The 27,650-nt window shown below is 37.4% G+C and overlaps 2 protein-coding genes across 2 annotated transcripts; both read right to left on the bottom strand.

Moving 5' to 3' along the window:
• Positions 1-3,627: 3,627 nt before the first annotated feature.
• Positions 3,628-4,797, bottom strand: LOC130470198 (uncharacterized). Its single transcript, XM_056839838.1, has 3 exons — positions 4,671-4,797; positions 4,345-4,535; positions 3,628-3,663 (listed from the first exon to the last, which is right to left on the bottom strand). The coding sequence occupies exons 1-3, from the start codon at positions 4,795-4,797 to the stop codon at positions 3,628-3,630; spliced, it is 354 nt and encodes a 117-aa protein (XP_056695816.1).
• A 458-nt stretch (positions 4,798-5,255) lies between these two features.
• On the bottom strand, positions 5,256-17,210 carry LOC130470197 (uncharacterized). Its single transcript, XM_056839837.1, has 12 exons — positions 16,833-17,210; positions 16,440-16,715; positions 16,230-16,352; positions 10,763-10,824; positions 10,556-10,637; positions 9,196-9,261; positions 9,013-9,078; positions 8,816-8,891; positions 8,653-8,717; positions 8,484-8,576; positions 8,302-8,382; positions 5,256-5,596 (listed from the first exon to the last, which is right to left on the bottom strand). Exons 1-12 carry the CDS (start codon positions 17,154-17,156, stop codon positions 5,396-5,398), a joined length of 1,515 nt encoding a protein of 504 aa, XP_056695815.1. The 5' UTR covers positions 17,157-17,210; the 3' UTR covers positions 5,256-5,395.
• Positions 17,211-27,650: the final 10,440 nt, after the last annotated feature.

Genomic DNA, 27,650 nt, shown 5'->3' with positions numbered 1-27,650 from the left:
TCAATTATTCTTCTTAATACCCGTGCCCGACCAAGTGTATCTCTTAAAAAAATACGGAGGGAGTACCTATAAGTAAGATGCTCTTTTTGCCCCTAGGTTTGGTCCAGCCCAGCACGAAAAAAGTACGGCCCTACACGAACACGGTAAAAGTGCGAACTGGTATGAGCATGTATTCGTGTATTAGTGGGTTGTGGGCCGTATTTTTTAAGGAAAAACACAACAGATGCGCGACACGATCTGACCCGACACGACAAAACACGCTAAATTCAGTAAAACTACACATAGGAACAACGACACGTTGGTTTGGGCCTCTTTTTTTAAACTCGGCGGAGCCTGATATGTTGTAAGTGGGCTTGGCGTGAGCGATGGCCGTTTAGGCCATGACCCGTGACTCGACCTGAAGCACAACCCAACCCGACTCACAACTATCTTTAAGAGTCACTAGTAGAAAAAACCCTTATTACAGCGGGCTTTTAGACCCCTGTTGCAGCGTACATCGTATGCTGCAACTGGGGGGCCTGCAACAAGTCTGAACTTGTTGCAGCGTACAATGTTCGCTGCTAAAAGGTGTTTTTTGCAGCGTACATATGTATGTACGCTGCAACAAGTGCCAAAAAATTGGCAAAAATTTGGACTTGTTGCAGCGTACATATATATGTACGCTGCAAAAGACTCAACTTTTTGCAGCGTACATTTATTTGTACGCTGCAACAAGTCTGAATTACTCAACTTTTTGCAGCGTACATTTATTTGTACGCTGCAACAAGTCTGAATTTTTGCGAAATTTTTTTCCCTTGTTGCAGCGTACAACATATATGTACGCTGCAAAAAAGCACTTTTGGCGGGAAAATTCTAATTTTGTTTAGGGATACCTAGAGTGCCTTGCACCAAATATAGAAACCTGTCAAAACAATAATAGAATAACGCAACCTGTATAACAAATATAAAAACAACAACTGGAGTTTTGTATATATCCCAAAACCAAAAGTGCACATACCGATACATTTAAATATATTTACGTTCCAATTTCAACGTACGCATACATTTTAACATAAAAGATTGTTCTATAACATCTAAACCAACACGATCAAGCGCCCTCAGGTCAATAATAAATACTTGGTGGTAAAAAACTTCGCCCATTGCTCACGAACCACATCAATTTCCTCACTAGCATAAGGCGCAGTCCTCGGAGTATAGACCTTACAAAAACAAAAATTTGATGGAGCATTAGATCGATTAAATGCAAATGAAATGTCACATTTTAACATTCAAGCAACTAATGACAATGTATTAATAGTCTAGAATACGAATCAATTAGTTACTTACCTCATCTAGCCGGCCTTCATAGTCATGTTGTAACGTGACTATCTCTAACATGAACTTCATAACGTAATAGCCACACTCAGTTCCGCCGATTTGTTGAGCACACTGATTAAGAAACATAATACTTTATCTTGCAAGGCCAATAGTTAATAAAAACAAAGCAAAAAGCTAATTAAGAAACATGTTATACCTCTATATGAATGGGTTTACACGACTTAAAACTCGTTTTATTCGGACAATGCCCACCATTGCACTTGTACACTTGGTATGCCCTAGAAAATTAACGAAACATGGGTACTCATGAATATGATTTTGGCTTAGGTTTCTTAAAGACTAATGTAATTTGTAAGCAAAAGAACTTACAAACTCAAGATTCCCCATGCATAATCTGTTCGACGTGGATCTCTAGCAGAATCGAAAATATATACATAACCTCTACGTAGGTCCATCACGTATAAATTCCAATAATTTCTGTATAATTTATAAATGATATATTAAATATTTAATAACAATAATAATTAATATTTTATATGAAACTTATATAATATAACACACTTACTCTTGATTATATGGGATTAAAAACCAATTAGTTAGGTTAGGATTACCCATCTTCTCCTTTTCAATTTCAGCTTGGAAAATCTTTTTCAAATACATTGTTGGCGCTCCAGGGTCGGCCTTGATTCTAGTGCTTGACATAATCTCGGGACAAATGAACGAAATCCGAGACATTTCAAATGATTTGGCATGATCGTGCAATAAACACCTACAAAATAAACAAGATTACACTATTAAGATCGATAAAGAGAAAAAACTTCAAAGAAATAATAGTTATATTAACAACAATAAAACATTTAATTACAATATGTAGACTTGGATCGCTGAAATGTTTAAGCACGCCCCGCGAAGGAACTCTCCTATATCAGACGCAGTTATGTATGTTTCTTGATCAAAATCCGAGTGCCAAACTGAGGCCGCCAATGGGATGGTAGTATTATCATATATATCATCAGGCGCCGAAGTCATGATAAACTGCAAGTATTTGCATGACGGGCCAAGACCTTGAATTGCATCGTGTACAAGTCCCGCTTTCTTGCTTTTGGTGGTTGATTCTTGTGTTTTACGATCACAACTACCCACGACCTCTAAGTTGGACTTAGGCTTAGAATTCGACTTCTTTGGATGCGAAAATTCCTATAACAATAGTCAATTAACATTAGTCATGTAATAAGAATCAAATGAGTCCTTAGGTTCTTTAGTTCAAAGTTGGGAGCGAAAATGTCATTTTAGCTCTATATATGACCTATAACGACCCAACGAGCCTTAAATGTGCATAAATAGGTTCGAATGAGTTTTAGAAACTTAAAACTATGCATATTAGTCATGTAAGAAGAATCAAATGAGTCCTTAGGTTCTTTAGTTCAAACACTACAAAAAAACGCGGCACATTGTGACGCTTTCTGGGTCAAATTGCGACGGAAAATTGTGTCGCAATTTCACATAGCGACGCTTTGAGAGAGGGTCGCTATTTTCATTGCCGCTATTTACCGACGCTTTAGAGCGTCACAATTTGCAAAATATCTATGTATTTCGCCGCCACTATTTGGGATATAGGGACTCTATAGATAGTCGCAATATTTAGACTGCAAAAAGCGTCACTATTTGCACGCTTATAGACACATTTCTCAGCCACTATAAACCATATAGAGACGCTTTAGACACCCGAAATATATAGACTCTCATTAGAGTCCCTATATGTTTACTTTCGTTCAAGTTCTCCTCATTCCCTCCAAAATAATTTAGACCCTTTGGAGCGTCACAATTTGCATCATATTATTTTTCATATATACATAATAATTTAGACACTTTGGAGCGTCACAATTTGCATCATATTTTTTTTCATATATATATATATATACATAAATTAATCTAAAATCATGAATTATCTATAAAAATATATATCGACCATAGATAATCATAATCAAATACAAGTATTAACTTACTACGTACATTATCTTAAAGCAATATATATATATATATATATATATATATATATATATATATATATATATATATATATATAACGTCATGCTATGATATACATTAAATTAATTAGCAGAGTCTAGTCAAACTGGAATAAAAGCGATATTTTAAAACAAAAATAACTTTCTAACTGGCATTATCATTTTTTCTACAAGATAGTCCAAAACTAAATAAAAACAACTTCCTGGCTACGAACAAACTAATTACCAAGTAAACCTATCTTTATGCTAGCGTAGCTTCAAGATAACGTGTTCATCTCTTGATCTACATTTTACTATTACCACTTGAATCATCAATAATCTGCAAAGAAAATTTAATATGTCAAATATATATACAAAGCATGATGAACATATTTTAAAATCAAGGGAAAATTAACAGTAATCCTAACCAGGCTTGATCCTAACTACTAGAGGACTTCTCAAAATAATACTAACTATTAATCGCCCCTTCCCAAATAGTTCTAAGCTTGTAGCATGTGGCTTTGGTGGTTCAGCTATTAATCTCTAGGCAGCAACACAAGTCTCAGAATATTTCAGCAGATAGTCTAGAAAACCAAATAGGTTTGGTCAGATGGAAAAACGATATCTTAGAGAAATTTTACATTTTATAAGCTAATAACAGTACAAGGGAGCACTACAAGCAATCAAAAGGATTTTAAGCAGGTTGGTAGGCTGACAATTTAAACCAAATAGACAATGTAGAAAAGGACTGTTACCAGGATGATAACTCCTTTGGTCTATTAAGTTGATGTACACATGCCTCTGATGGAGACTTGGAATGTACAAGCCGCTGAAACTTGTCCGACAATTCTTGATAAGGTTGAATCTCTGATGGGTGTACACGAAGAATTGCAGTCTTTTAGTGCTCCATCTTTACTTCTGAACAATTTAGGTTCTCCTGATTTCATTGAAATATGCAAATAAAAATTACAGCTGAAAATATAACAAACGTTTCTGCAACCCAAGAACTTATACAACATACTTCAATTGCTGAAATTGCTGCTTCCCTGCAGATCGAAGATATGTCAGCACCAGTACAACCTTCAGTGAGATGAGCCAGCTCGCTTACATCAACATCAAAACCGCAAGGCATTTTACGCAAATGAACATGAAATACGTCAACACGATCTGTTTCACTAGGGGGTCCAACATATAGGAGTCGATCAAACCACCCTGTTCAATAACCGGGTCCAAAATCAGGAAAATATTTAAGAAGTTGGTAACATGCAGGATAAAGAAAAAAAAAAAGTAAATTTAACCAAAAAAATTACTCATATTTGTGTATCAGAGAGAGCCGCAGAAGATCACCTGGTCTAAGAAGGGCAGGATCAATCTTGTCAGGACGATTTGTAGCAGCAATAACAGTAACATTAACTCTTCCATGTAGACCTAGAAGAAAGCAGGTCTTCTTAGGGTTCCAGACATCATATGACATGAATAAGAAAAAACATTTTCGGACCATACATAAGTCTAGTTTGCTTCACTTTTAATTGACACAATTTCCATCATTGCACCATGCCACCACTTAACATGAGGGGGCCTTAAATATACTCCAAGATTGTAGATATCTTCACATGGTTCTTTCAAGTTCACTAATAGATATTGAGTGTAAAATAAGGAAACAATCCAGTTCCAATAAGAATGCAAACCCAAAGGAAAACTGAAGAAAGGCGTAAGGGTACAGATTAAAGAAAGCAACAAAACAGCAAGAAGACAACAGAGGGTAAATAGCTAAAACAGCTTTACGACAAAGTAACACTTCCAATCTATTAAATAATGATACTGCTACTAGACCCACAAATAGCTTACCATCCAATTCAACCAAAAGTTGACTCATGACCCTATCTGCAACTGAAACACCATCACTTTCCTTTCCACGGATGACAACAAGATTGTCTATTTCATCAAAAAATATAACTGATGGCGCGTTAGCTCTTGCTTTGGCAAAAAGAGATCTAACAGCCTTCTCAGATTCATCAACCCACTTGCTGAATAACTCTGGACACTTGACAGCCAGAAAATTCAGTCCTGCCTCAGAAGCTACAGGACGGGCCATGAGCGTTTTGCTGCATCCAGGGGGGACCAAACAACAACACTCCTGTTGGTGGGCAGGTTCCAATTCGCTCGAATGCATCCTGGTGCTTTTGAGGCCACTCAACAGCTTCCATCAATTGTGCCTTCACTTCCCATGTCCACCCATCTTCCCACTTGACCCAAGGGATCTCAAGAGTTACCTGCAGAAGAAGAATGTAAAAAAGGAAAGAGATTAAACCATACTTCATACAATACTTTGGGGGTTGAATTATAAAGACCAAAAGAGATTGATTGTAAAAATGTATATGATTTAGACTCACATGACCTTCTTTCTGCTAAAAGCAGCAGGCAGCTCCCTCGACCATTACTCAACTTTCTCTCTCATAACAACCCCATGGTACTATAGAATTTTACCGGCGCATAAATCATATTATATAATTTTACCATCGCATAAACCATCCACACTTTTTGGTTTACGTTAATAAACAAGCACAAATACATAAATGCTTTCTCTCGAGCTATGTACCCCTCTCCATTGGTTTTCCATTCGAGGGAACTTGGAGGCCTGCACGGTATTGGTACAGACTGGAAAGAAAGACGACCTGATTGTGGTAGATAACACTGGCCTCACTCCAGCGCAATTGGCTGCTGAAAAGAATCACAGACAAGTTGCCTTTTTCCTTGTACGCCTTGCATTCTAAACTGGTTTCCTTACGTGTGAATTACATTTTGATATGGTGAAAATCTTCTTCATACATTCTAATGTTATGTTTATAGGAGTCGTTGATTGCAGATGAGCTATTTGAATTTTATTCTTTCTAGTAGGTCGTTGACTCTTCTAAAAATCATGTTATCTTCTCTATATCATTATTAGCCAAGGCTATGCAATGGTGTGTCAATTTGGTGAATTCAACTCGTTTTTCTGTTTGCTAGTTGCACTATCAAGGATTCCTGAATCTGTTGAATTCAAATTAAAATTTGTTTGGGATTTCAGTAATTGTTGTTTTGTTCAAGTCCCATGTGTATCAGGATTGGTTTGTTTAAAAACTTAGAGGTGCTAAGAAAGTAAGAAGAGCTGAAAACGTGTACTTGTGTACCAGGAGTTGGTTTCCTAATTAGATTAGGTTTAGTCTTCTTATTTCAGAATCTTTTTAGGGACTAGGTATTAGATATGTAATTTGTTAAGGAGGTAGTGAGGTACTAGGACAGTTTATTAAGATTATTTCAGCTCTTTGCTTGTAATTTTCAGATTTTGAGATAAATATTCAGGAAATTTTTCAAAAATTCTTTTGTGGAAGGAGAGACTTTTAACTAAAGAGTCTGTTGTAAATCGGTGAGTAAAACAAGATTAAATACACTTGTGGGCCAGTGAAAACACTGAAAATTAGATCAGGTAGATTAATTGCATTTAGTGAGTGAAGCTCATATAATCAATCTAAACCCTTTCTAATTTGTACCTTAGGGGAGTAAAGCCTTTGAATTCCTAGGGTTTTGGCAGTTGAGTAAAGATTGTTATAGATCTAACAGCCTTCTCAGATTCTGCAATGTTCAGGTCAGCTGTCAACATGGCTGCTAAAACTTTTGATTTACATGGAACTTCAGGTTGTAGGTTTCTGCTAGTTGTTAAGCTACATCACCTGGGGGGGGTCGGACTTTCCTGTGAATTGGTCAGGTGCTATGCATATTGATCTGCTATTTTCTCAAATTTTTGTTGGCCACAATACCATATTGATCTGCTATTTTCTGGCTCCTACCAACCTTGTTTAGGTATAGAGTTTTACTTTGCAATTCATTTATTTTTCTGATCGATCTGTATGTTTCTTCTTGCAATTCTGTTTTGTGAGTCGTCAGTATTGTAATTCATTTATTTTGCTGATCGATCTGTAACTCTGTAAGAAAGGATTGAGATGTTTCTTGTGAAACAAAAAGGCTTTGTTAGTGGATCAACTGCAATGCTTTCTCATGGTTGATGTATTTTTCCATGACCTTAGAATCCAGATGGGAGTAGTATAAAGTGAACATGCTTGAAATATTCTGATAAAACTTAGTGAAGTAGAAGTTCTAGTAATTCAAGAAGAGTACAGAGGAAAGATAACTTGACTTATCAAATTTATTTGTCGGAGGTTGTGAAACGTCTATCAGAACAAACACAATTGGATGGAGGTTGGAGTGGAGTATGTGGTTGATCTTTATTGTCAAAATGGTATTTGGCTGGGAGGTGGGTTTTGATGGGAAACCATTGTGGATTTTGACCATGATATTTTCCTTATATAGGTAGTAGAAATACATTTGGTGATGGTAGGCATTGTTAGTTGTTATTTTATCTTTTGTGTAGGATATGAGAATTTAGTGCTTCAAATTAGGCTGGACATAGAGTGAAGAAACCACTAGCTGATCTGCATTGTGGCGGTCTGTGTGTCCGTGTGTCCCGGTCCAAATTTCGAGTGACATAGGTTGTGGTTTGGAACAGGGATAACTTTTGGAAAAGTGTTTATCACTTTTGGCTAAAGCTAATGAAAGCTCAAGAACTCAAATTTCTGATCTGATGAACATTTTTTTTTGTGTTGTTGGTCAAGTGAATTAATCAATTCTCTTTAAGTAGCGCAACTCGCCTCTGCCCTTGCTTATTTAATCAGATAAACAAATTGAGTCAGATTTGGCTCATTGGTTTAGTGATCAGTAAGACAAAGTACTGTTAAATTATGAAATCTAAAGAACATTATATATAGTATTTTGTTGGCCCGTATATGATGTGATTTGTTAATGTGTGTGAGTTGTCATATACGAAGTATTTAACAAAATGAGTTGAGAAAACCCTATAAGATTAGGGAGTTGTGTTAAGACTTATGGATTCACAAATTTGACACAATCAGCTGATAACATATAACAAGGGTAGAAGTCTTACCGTTACAGAACGTAGATACCTCTTTTGAAACAAGTCAAACATATTAGCTTTGGGCATCTTTTCGAGTTCTTCTATGTAATCCTGTCAATTGAAAGTCGTAATGTGCAAATATGAGTAGGCCACTTCAGTGCTTGAGTATAATAATAGTCAAATTGAAAGAACCAGCTTAGAACAACTAGTACTTGAATCTCAGCAGCCTCATGGGTTATATCTGCATCCTTGCCACGAAGTTTCTGAAATGCAGCTTCAAACTCCTTTTGAGATCCTATTTTCGCCTGTATTTACTTCGATTTGATATGATTGTTCCAATTGAATTTTATACCTAATTTTGAAATGATTCTGTATGCTTACCATCCATCTTGGAGATTCTGGAATGAAGCATAAACCCAAAAGCAGAACAGCACATGGAACAAGTCCTGCATTATATGGCTAGTAAGTCTCTTGCTACAAAGTCTAAGATTTTTGTTTTAAGTAATCAAACTCAGCAATGAACTCCTTTTCCCTAATTCTTTACCAGTTAATGCTAAAGTCCTCCATGATAAAACTATCCCTATTATAAACGCCACTGAGACGCCAGTACAGATCATGACCTACAATAGGAGAAAATAGTGTAAGTCTATGCAAAAACCGTAATAATATCATTATTAAAATTTGATATGGTAACTGCAAGAATTTTTAGTAAAACATGAAGTACAACAGTTACAAAAATACCTGGTTTAATGTTGTAAGTGCTCCTCGGAGATTTACAGGTGATATTTCCGCAATGTAAACAGGTACCTGTTGATTTTACCATATCATGTTGGCTAGCACTTCAATGTAAAGCTGCAAAAATGTGGCCATTGAACAGAGTTTTTTTGTCTAGAAAGATGGCATATAACTCCAAAGCATACATACCACATAGGAGAAGGCACCCATTCCATATCCTCCTGCTAGTCTTCCTATATCCAATGCTAAAGAACCCTGGTTAATTTACGAGAAATTTATAGATAATTTATTTCTTTGAAACAGAAATTCAGTACGGATTAAAGAGGTTAATAATATTTGAAGCTGAACCTTGGAAAAATATATGGAAAACCATCCTCCCACACAGAAAGCAGAATACAACTAGTTTTGGGATGTTTTCTAATTATTTTTGTGATTTTAAAGGAACTTTTCGAGGAAATTTGGGCTTTTCTTGAGGTAATTACAACTCATTGCATAACGTCATACTGAGGTAATTACATCTCATTGCAGAACGTCATACTGGGAAAATAAATGTACCTTAACTAGCAGTAGCATCTAAGTCTAATGAAATTACCTAATATCTAGAGTCTAATCTCTTGTTAACTGATTACTTTGCTTTTGTATTACTAGTTAAGGTAAATTTATTTTCCCAGTATTCACAAATATTGCAGAGTCTAGTTATATACAGCTTACCTATTGTGGGTTAGGATAACCTATCAAAACAACAATATGCATTTATATTCAGTCAGAAATCACCAAATGCAAGAAAAATCTTGGGAAATTCAACCATATAAGATGTTATAAACAGGAGTAAAATATAAAAAATCACATCCAATGAAACCACCCACAAACTAATCGGTTTGATTAATAAGAGGTCGGAGGGGGAATACCCAAAACAAATTCACGGGCCATAGTATTGGCTTTAGTAGCTAGCAACGTTGAAATTGAGAAAGATAGTAAAGCCTAAACCTTCACAGGATGCATTTGCAAAAGCACAATTGGCAATAAGAACATAAATGTAGAGGCAACCCGGATAACAACACAACATACCGCACAACAGTCTGCAGTTACCAACACCACCGCAATCGCAGAAGCTCATCAACAAAAATCCCACCCAAAACAGAGAATAAAAATTAAAGGGGTGGAAATTTAAGCTACGGTTCTATGAAAAACTCGGCCAACGCAAATCACAACTGTGCAAGTGAATTATTATTGATGATTTTGTAAAAGCATTGAAATTTAAACAGCAATTAAACAACAACATCAGCATCTCTGTTGTAATAAGCAGAAATATAAAACAACTAGAATCTATATGCAATATAAATGACTAAGAAAACCAATAGAAATTAAAAAGTAATTAAAATACAGCCTTGATCGAAACTAACTACATATTAACCCTAAATTAAAACATAAAAACAATATGTTGAATTCTTGCATAAATCTGTTAAATTGCAAGAAAATTACTATCAGTATGAATTAAAAAAAATCAAACACACAAATTCCGCAGATAAAAGTAAAAAAATAAACAAACCTTCAAGAATTTCTTGATTGAATTGGGCGAATCTATCTGAAAAAACAAACTAGCTGTAATTCTACAACCCACGAACGAATTTCTCCAGAAAAAAACACTAATTTATAGATGCTTGAGATGGTTTTGTTTGGGCAATTATGAAGACGAATTAACCAGCTGGGATTTCAATCCTTAAATATTGAGAGGAATGAGATTATTGCTACAAACTGTGGACGAATTTGAGGATTTACCGACGAAATTGAGGGGATTCCGAAAGCTTGAGCGATTCTCTAGGAATGTTTCAGAGAGCAGTTGATTGTTGAGAGTAGAGAGCAGTTGATTGTTGAGAGTGAGGGTTTAGTCGGTTGTTTGAGGGAGAAAATCGTGGAGCAGGGCGTGGGAGCAGGGCGTGGGAACAGAGTTAGGCGGGATATCTTTTTGGCGAAAATATTTGGCGAAAATATTTGGCGAAATATTAACACGTGGGTTTCACGTGTTTTTTATGGTAAATAACGACGCTTTAGTGTGTCGTAATATATTGCGACCCTCTAAACCGCCGCAATTTGCAAAGTAGTATTCGCGCCCCCAAAATCCTTGCGACCCTTTGTTACACCGTCACAATTATTCCGTCTACATATGTATCATTTTCCTGTAGTGAAAGTTGGGAGTGAAAATGTCATTTTAGCTCAATATATGACCTATAACGACCCAACGAGCCTTAAATGTGCATAAATAGGTTCGAATGAGTTTTAGAAACTTAAAACTATGCATATTAGTCATGTAATAAGAATCAAATGAGTCCTTAGGTTCTTTAGTTCAAAGTTGGGAGCGAAAATGTCATTTTAGCTCTATATATGACCTATAACGACCAACGAGCCTTAAATGTGCATAAATAGGTTCGAATGAGTTTTAGAAACTTAAAACTATGCATATTAGTCATGTAATAAGAATCAAATGAGTCCTTAGGTTCTTTAGTTCAAAGTTGGGAGCGAAAATGTCATTTTAGCTCTATATATGACCTATAACGACCAACGAGCCTTAAATGTGCATAAATAGGTTCGAATGAGTTTTAGAAACTTAAAACTATGCATATTAGTCATGTAATAAGAATCAAATGAGTCCTTAGGTTCTTTAGTTCAAAGTTGGGAGCGAAAATGTCATTTTAGCTCTATATATGACCTATAACGACCCAACGAGCCTTAAATGTGCATAAATAGGTTCGAATGAGTTTTAGAAACTTAAAACTATGCCTATTAGTCATGTAATAAGAATCAAATGAGTCCTTAGGTTCTTTAGTTCAAAGTTGGGAGCGAAAATGTCATTTTAGCTCAATATATGACCTATAACGACCCAACGAGCCTTAAATGTGCATAAATAGGTTCGAATGAGTTTTAGAAACTTAAAACTATGCATATTAGTCATGTAATAAGAATCAAATGAGTCCTTAGGTTCTTTAGTTCAAAGTTGGGAGCGAAAATGTCATTTTAGCTCAATATATGACCTATAACGACCCAACGAGCCTTAAATGTGCATAAATAGGTTCGAATGAGTTTTAGAAACTTAAAACTATGCATATTAGTCATGTAATAAGAATCAAATGAGTCCTTAGGTTCTTTAGTTCAAAGTTGGGAGCGAAAATGTCATTTTAGCTCTATATATGACCTATAACGACCAACGAGCCTTAAATGTGCATAAATAGGTTCGAATGAGTTTTAGAAACTTAAAACTATGCATATTAGTCATGTAATAAGAATCAAATGAGTCCTTAGGTTCTTTAGTTCAAAGTTGGGAGCGAAAATGTCATTTTAGCTCAATATATGACCTATAACGACCCAACGAGCCTTAAATGTGCATAAATAGGTTCGAATGAGTTTTAGAAACTTAAAACTATGCATATTAGTCATGTAATAAGAATCAAATGAGTCCTTAGGTTCTTTAGTTCAAAGTTGGGAGCGAAAATGTCATTTTAGCTCTATATATGACCTATAACGACCCAACGAGCCTTAAATGTGCATAAATAGGTTCGAATGAGTTTTAGAAACTTAAAACTATGCATATTAGTCATGTAATCAGAATCAAATGAGTCCTTAGGTTCTTTAGTTCAAAGTTGGGAGCGAAAATGTCATTTTAGCTCAATATATGACCTATAACGACCCAACGAGCCTTAAATGTGCATAAATAGGTTCGAATGAGTTTTAGAAACTTAAAACTATGCATATTAGTCATGTAATAAGAATCAAATGAGTCCTTAGGTTCTTTAGTTCAAAGTTGGGAGCGAAAATGTCATTTTAGCTCTATATATGACCTATAACGACCCAACGAGCCTTAAATGTGCATAAATAGGTTCGAATGAGTTTTAGAAACTTAAAACTATGCCTATTAGTCATGTAATAAGAATCAAATGAGTCCTTAGGTTCTTTAGTTCAAAGTTGGGAGCGAAAATGTCATTTTAGCTCAATATATGACCTATAACGACCCAACGAGCCTTAAATGTGCATAAATAGGTTCGAATGAGTTTTAGAAACTTAAAACTATGCATATTAGTCATGTAATAAGAATCAAATGAGTCCTTAGGTTCTTTAGTTCAAAGTTGGGAGCGAAAATGTCATTTTAGCTCAATATATGACCTATAACGACCCAACGAGCCTTAAATGTGCATAAATAGGTTCGAATGAGTTTTAGAAACTTAAAACTATGCATATTAGTCATGTAATAAGAATCAAATGAGTCCTTAGGTTCTTTAGTTCAAAGTTGGGAGCGAAAATGTCATTTTAGCTCTATATATGACCTATAACGACCAACGAGCCTTAAATGTGCATAAATAGGTTCGAATGAGTTTTAGAAACTTAAAACTATGCATATTAGTCATGTAATAAGAATCAAATGAGTCCTTAGGTTCTTTAGTTCAAAGTTGGGAGCGAAAATGTCATTTTAGCTCTATATATGACCTATAACGACCAACGAGCCTTAAATGTGCATAAATAGGTTCGAATGAGTTTTAGAAACTTAAAACTATGCATATTAGTCATGTAATAAGAATCAAATGAGTCCTTAGGTTCTTTAGTTCAAAGTTGGGAGCGAAAATGTCATTTTAGCTCTATATATGACCTATAACGACCCAACGAGCCTTAAATGTGCATAAATAGGTTCGAATGAGTTTTAGAAACTTAAAACTATGCCTATTAGTCATGTAATAAGAATCAAATGAGTCCTTAGGTTCTTTAGTTCAAAGTTGGGAGCGAAAATGTCATTTTAGCTCAATATATGACCTATAACGACCCAACGAGCCTTAAATGTGCATAAATAGGTTCGAATGAGTTTTAGAAACTTAAAACTATGCATATTAGTCATGTAATAAGAATCAAATGAGTCCTTAGGTTCTTTAGTTCAAAGTTGGGAGCGAAAATGTCATTTTAGCTCTATATATGACCTATAACGACCCAACGAGCCTTAAATGTGCATAAATAGGTTCGAATGAGTTTTAGAAACTTAAAACTATGCATATTAGTCATGTAATAAGAATCAAATGAGTCCTTAGGTTCTTTAGTTCAAAGTTGGGAGCGAAAATGTCATTTTAGCTCAATATATGACCTATAACGACCCAACGAGCCTTAAATGTGCATAAATAGGTTCGAATGAGTTTTAGAAACTTAAAACTATGCATATTAGTCATGTAATAAGAATCAAATGAGTCCTTAGGTTCTTTAGTTCAAAGTTGGGAGCGAAAATGTCATTTTAGCTCTATATATGACCTATAACGACCCAATGAGCCTTAAATGTGCATAAATAGGTTCGAATGAGTTTTAGAAACTTAAAACTATGCATATTAGTCATGTAATAAGAATCAAATGAGTCCTTAGGTTCTTTAGTTCAAAGTTGGGAGCGAAAATGTCATTTTAGCTCTATATATGACCTATAACGACCCAACGAACCTTAAATGTGCATAAATAGGTTCGAATGAGATTTAGAAACTTAAAACTATGCATATTAGTCGTGTAATAAGAATCAAATGAGTCCTTAGGTTCTTTAGTTCAAAGTTGGGAGCGAAAATGTCATTTTAGCTCAATATATGACCTATAACGACCCAACGAGCCTTAAATGTGCATAAATAGGTTCGAATGAGTTTTAGAAACTTAAAACTATGCATATTAGTCATGTAATAAGAATCAAATGAGTCCTTAGGTTCTTTAGTTCAAAGTTGGGAGCGGAAATGTCATTTTAGCTCTATATATGACCTATAACGACCAACGAGCCTTAAATGTGCATAAATAGGTTCGAATGAGTTTTAGAAACTTAAAAATATGCATATTAGTCATGTAATAAGAATCAAATGAGTCCTTAGGTTCTTTAGTTCAAAGTTGGGAGCGAAAATGTCATTTTAGCTCTATATATGACCTATAACGACCAACGAGCCTTAAATGTGCATAAATAGGTTCGAATGAGTTTTAGAAACTTAAAACTATGCATATTAGTCATGTAATAAGAATCAAATGAGTCCTTAGGTTCTTTAGTTCAAAGTTGGGAGCGAAAATGTCATTTTAGCTCTATATATGACCTATAACGACCCAACGAGCCTTAAATGTGCATAAATAGGTTCGAATGAGTTTTAGAAACTTAAAACTATGCCTATTAGTCATGTAATAAGAATCAAATGAGTCCTTAGGTTCTTTAGTTCAAAGTTGGGAGCGAAAATGTCATTTTAGCTCTATATATGACCTATCACGACCCAACGAGCCTTAAATGTGCATAAATAGGTTCGAATGAGTTTTAGAAACTTAAAACTATGCATATTAGTCATGTAATAAGAATCAAATGAGTCCTTAGGTTCTTTAGTTCAAAGTTGGGAGCGAAAATGTCATTTTAGCTCTATATATGACCTATAACGACCCAACGAGCCTTAAATGTGCATAAATAGGTTCGAATGAGTTTTAGAAACTTAAAACTATGCATATTAGTCATGTAATAAGAATCAAATGAGTCCTTAGGTTCTTTAGTTCAAAGTTGGGAGCGAAAATGTCATTTTAGCTCAATATATGACCTATAACGACCCAACGAGCCTTAAATGTGCATAAATAGGTTCGAATGAGTTTTAGAAACTTAAAACTATGCATATTAGTCATGTAATAAGAATCAAATGAGTCCTTAGGTTCTTTAGTTCAAAGTTGGGAGCGAAAATGTCATTTTAGCTCTATATATGACCTATAACGACCCAACGAGCCTTAAATGTGCATAAATAGGTTCGAATGAGTTTTAGAAACTTAAAACTATGCATATTAGTCATGTAATAAGAATCAAATGAGTCCTTAGGTTCTTTAGTTCAAAGTTGGGAGCGAAAATGTCATTTTAGCTCTATATATGACCTATAACGACCCAACGAACCTTAAATGTGCATAAATAGGTTCGAATGAGATTTAGAAACTTAAAACTATGCATATTAGTCGTGTAATAAGAATCAAATGAGTCCTTAGGTTCTTTAGTTCAAAGTTGGGAGCGGAAATGTCATTTTAGCTCTATATATGACCTATAACAACCCAACGAACCTTAAATGTGCATAAATAGGTTCGAATGAGATTTAGAAACTTAAAACTATGCATATTAGTCATGTAACAAGAATCAAATGAGTCCTTAGGTTCTTTAGTTCAAAGTTGGGAGCGGAAATGTCATTTTAGGTTCGAATGAGTTTTAGAGGGTTTACCTTGGATGCTAAGTCTGTTGTCTTCTTTTGGGCCGCTAATACCGTTGTCTTTTTCTTGGAGCTACCATCCCTCTCTTTAGAAACATTAGACTTGGACTTCTTTTTAGGAGGTGAAGTACAATCCTTTAAAATTCAACAAAAACAAGAGTAGGTAAGATGTCGAATGTGCTTGCGTGAACATATACATTCTAAACAATAAAACATATATACCTCGACGTCTTCGAAAATCACTAAGTGTATGGGCCATTGCACAAAACTACCCAGAGCACCGCCTAAGTTAGTGAAACCATCTCCTGTAGGTACCGGAAGAATATCATCAACATGTCCGTCGTAAACAAAATCAACTTGGACTTTATAGTGACCAGGCTTCATCGATGTAAAATGTTGGGGCAATGCACCATCTGAGGGTTGTACCATACCATCCGCCACGACAATGTTGTTGCCTGAAACTTTATCCTCAAGGGCAAGACGACATGGAGTCCTTTCCTTCATAAACAAAGGTTTCAATGCAACTTTGTAAGTGATACAGATTATTAAGTAAATGTCAACTAAAAACATAAAAGGATCAAGCAACTATGTTAAAAAAGAGTGACTACGTCGTACCTTTAGCTCGCGTGGTTGCGGCACTAAGATGTGACGAGTGGTTCTTGTAGCACTAACATCAAGGTCAACTCTGGCAGAATCATTTAAGTGGAGGTCATCAAGTATCGGGGTAGAAATGGAGTTTAGTTGTCCTGTTTTTAACAAGGTGCTTAGTTGCTTTTGGAGGGCCTCTGCCACCCTTTTCTCTACCCTTTTCTCTAATTCACCTTCAAACTCCTTTTTCACAGAAGCTCTGATTGATTCGTAATTTTCTGATGAAGCTTCACCATGGTCACTTCTACTATGTCGAATACACGGACCGAAAGCCTTTTTGATACCAACCATGCCACCTGTTCCCTTGACACGCCCACGATGATCTTTTTTCCCTATAGCTTTAGTGAGGGCTGATGGAAATAATGCCCTTGGTCCAAGTATGCATTCTATGTTAAGTCTAATAAATGCGGTTCAGTATTAATTAACAAGTTAATAATTCAGTGAGATCAAGTGAGCTGAATGCCTAGCTAGAGGCCGCTTCAGTTCAAGTGGAATTAATGATATTAATCCACAGCTTACTCTTGACTGAACCCGTAGGGTCACACAAATAGTACGTAAACGGATCAATTATTTAATGGCATTAAATACTCTATCTATGGATATTCGGAATCAACGGATCTTGGTTTCAGTGGGAGCTGAGATCGTCACAGGCAAGAAATGAATACTCCGGAAACGATGATATTACCGGAAACGGAAATATGGATCGTATCGGAAATATAAATATTATCCAAGTCGTAGATGTTGCCGGAAACGGAAACATGGTACGTATCGGAAAATATTATCGGAAATGGAAATATTACCAGAATCGGAAATATTGCCGGAAACGGAAATATTGTCAGAATCGGAAATATTATCGGAATCGGAAAATAATTCCGGAAACGGAAATATTAAATATTTGTTCGAAACGGAAATTAATTCCGGAATCGGAAATGTTAAATATTGTTCGTATCGGAAATGAATTCCGGAATCGGAAATTTAATCGGAAGCGTATCATACGAATAAGCATCGGACGAGGCCTGCCGGACGAGGGCCCAGCACGAAGCCAGGCCATCGCCCAGCAAGCCAAGCGCGCCACACAAACAGCCACGCCAGGCCCAGCGCAAGGCCAGGCCCAGCAGGCCGTGGCAGCGCGCACAGCGCGCGCAGCGCGCGCGGGTGCTTGTGTGGGCTTGTGGCTCGCGCAGGCCTCGCTGCGTGGGCTGCTGCTTGCACGCACGCATGGGCGGCCCATCGTGGCTGCCGTGTGTGTGTGCGTAAGTGTTTGTGTTCGTGCACGTTTCCTAAAACGTGCAGAGTTCGGTTAATGATTAAATTCCTAATTCTATTTGATAAATTAATTAAATTAGAGTTCTTGTAGGATTCTAGGTTTAATTAATTTGTATCTGAATAGGATTCCAATTCCCTTTCCATAACCCTATAAATATGTGGCCTGGGTTCACAATTTAGAACGAGTTTAAAAAAGTATTCAAAGTGAGTTTTTGAGAGAAAAATTCAGCCACACATCTTGCTCAAAAGTGCCGAAAATTCTAGTACCTTAAGGGCGATTCTAGTTGGTCAATCTTAAGGCGGATCCGGACGTGCTGTGGACTATCTACGGAGGGACGACACTTGGAGTCCTAAAGACTTGTTCTTCTTCGGTTCGGGCGCAGCTAGGGAGGGCACGCAACAAAGAGTATGCATCTAAATTATGCTATATGATTATGTGTAAATAATATATAATCCTGGGTTAATGGTTGTTTCCGCATGATTTATGTAATATCATATGTATCATAACCTAACAGTGGTATCACGAGCCCCTTATTATTTTCATAATCTAAATTGCATGAACATGGTTAAATATTACAAATTTGCAAGAATTAAAAGGGGTGATTAATTTTCGTAATTGTTAATTAATTGCAAATTGCGTTTATTTAATTATACGTACGCAGTTTTTCGGCAGTTTCTTCGTTACTCATCCAAATCGAGTGATTTTTGTGTCAATTCCGCATGTAAAAGGCATTCTAAAATTTTGACAAAAAAAGTATTATTCTGCCGAACCCAGAATTCTCAAATTCGAAGCCTAACTATGACTTTTCGAAGGTTTTAGTTTTTCGAATGCAAAATTTCGTAAATTTAAGATGTTGAATTAAATATTTGCGATTCTTGTTGATAAATCTTGAATTTTTGATTGACCTACTGCATATGTTTAACAAGTTTGAATGCCTAGCCTTGTTAATTATGCAATCTAATTTGTAATTATGATTAATTTGTTGAAAATTAGAATAATTTAGAATTAATTTGATTTTCATAATTAATTATAATTTAATTAGAAACCTATGATTAAAAACCACCATAAAAATTGTAAATTTATGATAAATTTTAAAGTTTTATGACCTAGACTTGAATCCATGTAAATCGGAAATCAATTGGATAATAAATTTTCGATTTTTCGCCCTAAAATTATGAAATTAATAATATTTATTAATTTGTCATTAATTTTATAAATTTTAAATTTTTTTTATGCGATTCGTTCATATAACTTGCACGCACAAAGCAATGGACGCTTCGTGTTACCCTTAAGGGGTGTTGTATAATGCGGGCATGCGACGACGAGCAAGGGAGCTCGTCGCCCGTGCGGCACGAATGCAATGAGCAAGGGCGTAGTGCACGAGCACCAGGCAGCAGCCCTGCCTTGTGTCGTGGGCCACAAGCAATGGACGAATGGGCATGGGCGAAGGGCGAGCCAAGGCAGTCGCGTGTGGGCAGCAAGCGAGCTGCGCCACAACGCGCACTGCCTCGCGCAAGAGCGCGCAGCCTCGCGCGCAGCGAGCGCAAGCTCGCGTGCCACGAGCGCTGCGCCCAGCGTTGCTCGCGCGCACAGCGAGGGATGTCGCGCGCCCAGCGAGCGATGGCTCGCGCGCACAGCGAGCGATGTCGCGCGCCCAGCGAGCGATGGCTCGCGCGCACAGCGAGCGATGTCGCGCGCCCAGCGAGCGATGTCGCGCGCCCAGCGAGCGATGGCTCGCGCGCACAGCGAGCGCTGGCGAGCGCGCACTGCGAGCGATGGCTCGCGTGCGACGAGTGCTGGCGCGCGCGCAGCAAGCACCACAGCGTGCGATGGCTTGCGATGGAGATGCAGCAGCTATGCGACAAGCGCATGGGCTGCGCGCATATGGCCAGCAATGGCTGTATGCGTGCGGCCCATGGGCGTGCAACGCGTAGGGTGTTTGCGTTACGATTAGATCGCTTTGAATGTTTAATTTGAAAATTTCAGTTCACGTAATTTTAATTAATTTTAAAATTAATAATTTAAATTAGTTTCTTGGATTTTAATTTTGAATATTGTAATTATAATAAATGTTATTTATTCTAATTATTTTACTAAAATTAAAATCATGAATTAATTTAAATACGACTGAAATTAAATTAAACTTTTGGATTCAATTATAAATTCATATGAGCTTTAAATTTTAATTAAATTTGTATGTTTCCGGTTAGACTAGAAATACATTTTTATGTTTAAAATTAGTAAAGCATATGAATTTATTGGTTTAAGTGGGAGCACTTTTTAGTCATAAACTCTTGATTAGGTCTACAAATCCTTAAGGTTAAAACAACTTGATTAGAATTAATAAGGACTGAATAATTGGTAGATTATTGGTGCCCTTGATTAATTGCTGCAAATATTTACGTGATGCATAATGTGTTTTACTAACCAGCTATGTGGGCCATTCATGATAATGAATGGGTGAATGGTATATATGTTGTATATGTACTGTTTTGCAGGTTATGAAGTGACTAGTATGGCCCAAATAGGATAGAAAAATATGGTCTGCGTACCATTAATTTGAATGTAATTGGTCTAAAGTACCAAAGTTATTTTTCAATTCAAATATGGTCTGCGAACCATCAAATAGTTGTAATTAGTTATAGCTTATCCTATTTGAAGAAAATGGTGCCTCCCACGGAGATTTTCAAGACGGACTTTGAAGTCAAAGCTTCAAGATGAAGTCGGGCCATACTAGATCACATTTAATCTTATGCATGTTTTAAGTTATTTATTGCTTTTAAATATGTCTTAAAATGCATGAGATCAAAAGCTTGATTATGTTGCATGATTAAGGATTTTAGTTCACTTAAAATCTAACCAACATAGTAAGAGCCTTAAGTTCCAAACTTAAAAATTGAGTTAAAAGGTGCCATGCCAAAATATACACTTGCTTGGATATCCTTTACATCAATCTAGTAATAGTTTTCGCTCAGCGAGGTGTTACTTATTGGTCCTAAAGGGGCAAGGTACACAAACAATTGTGAGTACATGTTAGTTTTGGTGAAACTCAACGATATAAGTAAGGAGTCCTTTTATGTCGTGGCAAAATCGATAGGTTTACCTAATAAGTTCTTAGACGTACCTATCAACCAAGAATAGTTTCTAGACTATTAGCAAAAGGCTTTTGCTTACCTAAGATGTTCTAGGATTAAGTCGACAAACTGTGCTTAGTTCTTCAATGATTTTAGGATCTTGGAATCATTTTATTCACACCTGCCGGAACACATAATTTGAATAAAATGCTTAATAAACATTGAATTATGCATGTATGCTAGAATTTAAAGTTTATTAAGAGAAACTGTGAATGGTTATTTATTTGTTTATTCTTTTCAATTGTAGTTTTTAATATGGCAAACAACAATTCATTCAACATTCTATCAATTCTCGAAAAGGAGAAGTTGGACGGGAAAAACTTCCTTGACTGGCAAAGGAACTTGCAAATAGTTCTTATGCAGGAAGAAAAGGAGTATGTCCTAGATGAGGCGATGCCCGAAGCTGCAGGCGACGGGGTCACTCAGGCAGCCCTCAATCGTTGGATTGATGCCAACAAGGATGTGAAATGTCTAATGCTCGCCACCATGAGTACGGATCTGCAGAAAACGTTCATCAACTCAGATGCTTTCACAATCATCAGTGAGTTGAAGAACATGTTCCAAGATCTGGCTCGAGTCGAAAGATTCGAGACTCATAGGCAAATTCTTGAGACCAAGCTTAAGAAAGGCGAGCCCGTAAGTCCACATGTTCTCAAAATGATTGGACTCATTGAGAATATGAGTCGGCTGGATCAGCAATTTTCTCAGGAAATGGCTATAGACACCATCCTCCATTCTCTTCATAGCGGGTATGATCAGTTCAAACTGAACTACAGTATGAATAGTCTGGACAAAACGCTCACTGAGCTTCACGGTATGCTGAAGACCGCTGAAAAAACGCTCAAAAGTGATAAGCAGGATGTGCTTATGGTGCGTGGGGGCAAGTTCAAGAAATCTGGAAAGAAGAGGAATGCTAAGAAAGGTGGTAACAAGGCCAGCCCAACTAAGCAAACTGGCGCCAAATCTGCAAAGAGGAAGGTCAGTCAACCCACTTCTGAATCCGAATGCTTCTACTGCAAGAAGAAGGGGCATTGGAAGAGAGATTGCTTGAAGCTAAAGGAAGATCAGAAGAACGGAACAGTCGTTCCATCTTCAGGTATTTTCGTTATAGACTGTATACTTGCTAATTCAACTTCTTGGGTATTAGATACAGGTTGTGGCTCACACTTATGTTCCAATCCACAGGGACTAAGAAGAAGTAGAAAGTTAAGCAAGGGTGAAGTCGACCTACGAGTGGGAAATGGAGCACGGATTGCTGCATTAGCTGTAGGAACTTACTATTTGTCGTTGCCCTCCGGGCTAGTTTTGGAACTGGAAGAATGTTTCCATGTTCCAAGTCTTACTAAAAACATCATTTCAGTTTCTTGCTTAGATGCTAAGGGATTTTCCTTTTTAATAAAAGACAATAGTTGTTCGTTTTATTTTAAAGAGATGTTTTATGGATCTGCTAGATTAGTCAATGGACTTTATTTATTAGATCACGACAAACAAGTATATAACATAAATACCAAAAAGGCCAAAAAAGGATGATTCAGATCTCACCTATCTGTGGCATTGTCGATTAGGCCATATAAACTTGAAACGCTTAGAAAGACTTCAAAAGGAAGGAATTCTAGAGCCATTTGACTTAGAGGATTATGGTAAATGCGAATCATGTTTACTTGGCAAAATGACAAAGCAACCTTTCTCTAAAGTTGGAGAAAGAGCAAATGAACTATTGGGTTTAATCCATACAGATGTATGTGGACCAATGAGTACAAATGCTAGAGGTGGTTTCAGCTACTTTATCACTTTCACTGATGACTTCAGTAGGTATGGTTATGTCTACCTAATGAAGCATAAGTCTGAATCCTTTGACAAATTCAAGGAATTTCAGAGTGAAGTAGAGAATCAATTAGGCAAGAAGATTAAAGCACTGCGGTCTGATAGAGGCGGTGAATATCTGAGCTATGAATTTGATGACCATCTGAAAGAATGTGGAATTCTATCAGAGTTGACTCCTCTTGGAACACCACAATGGAACGGTGTGTCGGAACGGAGGAACAGAACCTTGCTAGACATGGTCAGGTCAATGATGGGTCAGGCCGAACTTCCATTAGAATTTTGGGGACATGCACTAAATACAGCTGCACCCACTATAAATAGAGCTCCGTCTAAAGCTGTCGAAAAGACTCCATACGAATTATGGTTTGGAAAGCCTCCAAATGTGTCTTTTCTTAAGATTTGGGGATGTGAAGTATACGTCAAACGATTAATTTTAGACAAACTTCATCCAAAATCTGACAAATGTATCCTTGTGGGCTATCCAAAGGAAACAAAGGGGTATTACTTCTACAATACATCTGAGAACAAAGTGTTTGTTGCTCGAGATGGTGTCTTTTTGGAGAAAGATCACATTTCCAAAATGACAAGTGGGAGAAAAATAGACCTCGAAGAAATTCGAGTCGAACAACAAACTCTAGAGAATGCTCAAGATGACATTCAGGATGAAACTCAGAGATCTTTAGAAGAATCTGGTGAGAATCATGGTCAATCTAGAAATGTTGCCCCGCGTAGATCGCAAAGATATAGATCTCAACCGGAAAGGTACTTAGGTATTTTGACGAACGAGAGCTATGACGTTCTATTACTTGAAAGTGATGAACCTGCGACTTACAAACAAGCTATGACGAGCCCTAGCTCCAAGCAATGGCAAGAAGCCATGCAATCTGAATTAGACTCCATGTCTGAAAACCAAGTATGGGATTTGGTCGATTTGCCAGATGGCTACCAAGCTATTGGAAGCAAATGGGTTTTCAAACTGAAAAAGGACAAGGATGGGAAACTTGAAGTTTTCAAAGCTAGATTGGTTGCAAAAGGTTACAGGCAAGACCACGGTGTGGATTACGATGAAACCTTTTCACCAGTTGCAATGCTAAAGTCTATTCGAATAATGTTAGCAATCGCTGCATATTACGATTACGAAATATGGCAGATGGATGTCAAAACTGCTTTCTTAAACGGCGTTTTAACAGACACTGTGTTTATGACACAGCCTGAAGGTTTTGAGGATCCAAAGAATGCTAAAAAGGTATGCAAGCTAAAGAAGTCAATCTACGGATTGAAGCAGGCATCCAGGAGCTGGAATATACGTTTTGATGAAGCAGTCAGTGACTTTGGTTTCATCAAGAACGCAGACGAATCTTGTGTATACAAGAAGGTCAGTGGGAGCAAAATTGCTTTCCTAGTATTATATGTCGACGACATATTACTTATCGGAAATGACATTCCTATGTTGAACTCTGTCAAGATTTGGCTTGGGAAATGTTTTTCGATGAAGGATCTAGGAGAAGCACAGTACATATTGGGCATCAAGATTTACAGAGATAGATCTAAAAGGATGATTGGACTTAGTCAAAGCACTTATATCAATAAGGTGCTTGATAGGTTCAAGATGGCGGACTCCAAGCGAGGCTACCTACCCATGTCTCATGGAATGACTCTAAGCAAGACTCAGTGCCCAAAAACACTTGATGAGCGTAGACGAATGAATGGGATTCCATATGCATCATTAATTGGTTCAATAATGTATGCTATGATATGTACACGCCCGGATGTTGCGTACGCACTCAGTGCTACGAGCAGATACCAGTCAGACCCAGGAGAGGCGCATTGGACTGCTGCCAAGAACATTCTGAAGTACCTGAAAAGGCACAAAGATGACTTCCTGGTCTATGGTGGAGATGATGAATTAATTGTTAAAGGCTATACGGACGCAAGTTTCCAAACCGACAAAGATGATTTCAGATCACAGTCTGGGTTTGTCTTCTGCCTCAACGGAGGAGCAGTAAGCTGGAAAAGTGCTAAGCAAAGCACCATTGCGGATTCTACAACTGAAGCGGAGTACATTGCTGCACATGAAGCAGCAAAGGAAGCTATATGGCTAAGGAAGTTCATAGGTGAACTTGGTGTAGTCCCCTCCATTAAAGGACCAATAGCCCTGTATTGTGATAATAACGGAGCTATTGCACAGGCAAAAGAGCCTAGACACCACCAGAGAGTCAAGCATGTACTTCGTAGATTTCACCTTCTACGAGAGTTCGTTGAAAGAAAAGAAGTCGAGATAAGCAAAATTGGAACTGATGACAACATATCAGATCCATTAACTAAACCTCTGCCGCAGGCGAAGCACAACTCGCACACTGCAGCTATGGGAATCAAGCATATTGGAGAATGGCTTTGATGTCTCTGTTTAATGTTTTAAAGTTTTAGAGTTTAAATCTTTGTAAAACATTATTGGTTAATCATTCACAATAAATGAAAAGAATTCATTTTTCCATTTAATTTGTGGTTTATTAAATGATGAGTCCCTTCAATTTGACGATATATTCAAGATAGACTGTCAGGACCAGTCCCGTGACTAAGAAATGTCTATCAAGTGAACTTGAAAGTCAAAAGTTGAAAATAGTCCCTAGTCGGAGTTTTCTATAAAATTGGACGCATAGAAAACGTTAGACGATTAGAATGCAAGATGACTAGTAGTTCTGTTTCTTGAACTATGTGGACATGGCAATGTCATAATCATTTGCATAGATACTTACTTTGGGAAGACTAGTATCGGACAAGACCTATGAAACTTTACTGTAAGAGATGAAAATCTGTCATAAGTAAATTTCATTAAATTATTAGACACTAAATCCTCAATACCTGAGTGATTTGAGATTACTTGTTTGAGAACTGGTTGCTTTGGCGTTGACCAACCGTCGCACCGTAAAAGGAGGCTATAAAGGCAACGCTCAGGTAATCACCTATCAAACGAAGCCTAATCTCAAGATCGCAAGATTGGGATTGTCCTCCCATAAATCGGGATGAGATGCTTAAAAGTTGTACAAGGCCACTCGGAGAGCTAGAAACTGTGAAATGCATGGCCGTGCTCGGATGAATCATAGGATATGATTATCTGTTTATTTGATCAGTTGAACTCTGAAACCGAGGAACACCTCTGGACATAATAAGGATGACAACTCTTACCTTATGTTCAAGAGCAAGCATCGAGCGACAAAGGAATTAGGAAATGCACACTTGTCCCTAAGGACAAGTGGGAGACTGAAGGAAATAATGCCCTTGGTCCAAGTATGCATTCTATGTTAAGTCTAATAAATGCGGTTCAGTATTAATTAACAAGTTAATAATTCAGTGAGATCAAGTGAGCTGAATGCCTAGCTAGAGGCCGCTTCAGTTCAAGTGGAATTAATGATATTAATCCACAGCTTACTCTTGACTGAACCCGTAGGGTCACACAAATAGTACGTAAACGGATCAAGTATTTAATGGCATTAAATACTCTATCTATGGATATTCGGAATCGATGGATCTTGGTTTCAGTGGGAGCTGAGATCGTCACAGGCAAGAAATGAATACTCCGGAAACGATGATATTACCGGAAACGGAAATATGGATCGTATCGGAAATATAAATATTATCCAAGTCGTAGATGTTGCCGGAAACGGAAACATGGTACGTATCGGAAAATATTATCGGAAATGGAAATATTACCAGAATCGGAAATATTGCCGGAAACGGAAATATTGTCAGAATCGGAAATATTACCGGAATCGGAAAATAATTCCGGAAACGGAAATATTAAATATTTGTTCGAAACGGAAATTAATTCCGGAATCGGAAATGTTAAATATTGTTCGTATCGGAAATGAATTCCGGAATCGGAAATTTAATCGGAAGCGTATCATACGAATAAGCATCGGACGAGGCCTGCCGGACGAGGGCCCAGCACGAAGCCAGGCCATCGCCCAGCAAGCCAAGCGCGCCACACAAACAGCCACGCCAGGCCCAGCGCAAGGCCAGGCCCAGCAGGCCGTGGCAGCGCGCACAGCGCGCGCAGCGCGCGCGGGTGCTTGCGTGGGCTTGTGGCTCGCGCAGGCCTCGCTGCGTGGGCTGCTGCTCGCACGCACGCATGGGCGGCCCATCGTGGCTGCCGTGTGTGTGTGCGTAAGTGTTTGTGTTCGTGCACGTTTCCTAAAACGTGCAGAGTTCGGTTAATGATTAAATTCCTAATTCTATTTGATAAATTAATTAAATTAGAGTTCTTGTAGGATTCTAGGTTTAATTAATTTGTATCTGAATAGGATTCCAATTCCCTTTCCATAACCCTATAAATATGTGGCCTGGGTTCACAATTTAGAACGAGTTTAAAAAAGTATTCAAAGTGAGTTTTTGAGAGAAAAATTCAGCCACACATCTTGCTCAAAAGTGCCGAAAATTCTAGTACCTTAAGGGCGATTCTAGTTGGTCAATCTTAAGGCGGATCCGGACGTGCTGTGGACTATCTGCGGAGGGACGACACTTGGAGTCCTAAAGACTTGTTCTTGTTCGGTTCGGGCGCAG

This window comes from Spinacia oleracea, chromosome 3, assembly GCF_020520425.1.
Source record: "Spinacia oleracea cultivar Varoflay chromosome 3, BTI_SOV_V1, whole genome shotgun sequence".
NCBI lineage: Eukaryota > Viridiplantae > Streptophyta > Magnoliopsida > Caryophyllales > Amaranthaceae > Spinacia > Spinacia oleracea.
The sequence above is the reverse complement of the archived record's forward strand: the minus strand, read 5'-3'. Positions and strand labels throughout refer to the sequence as shown.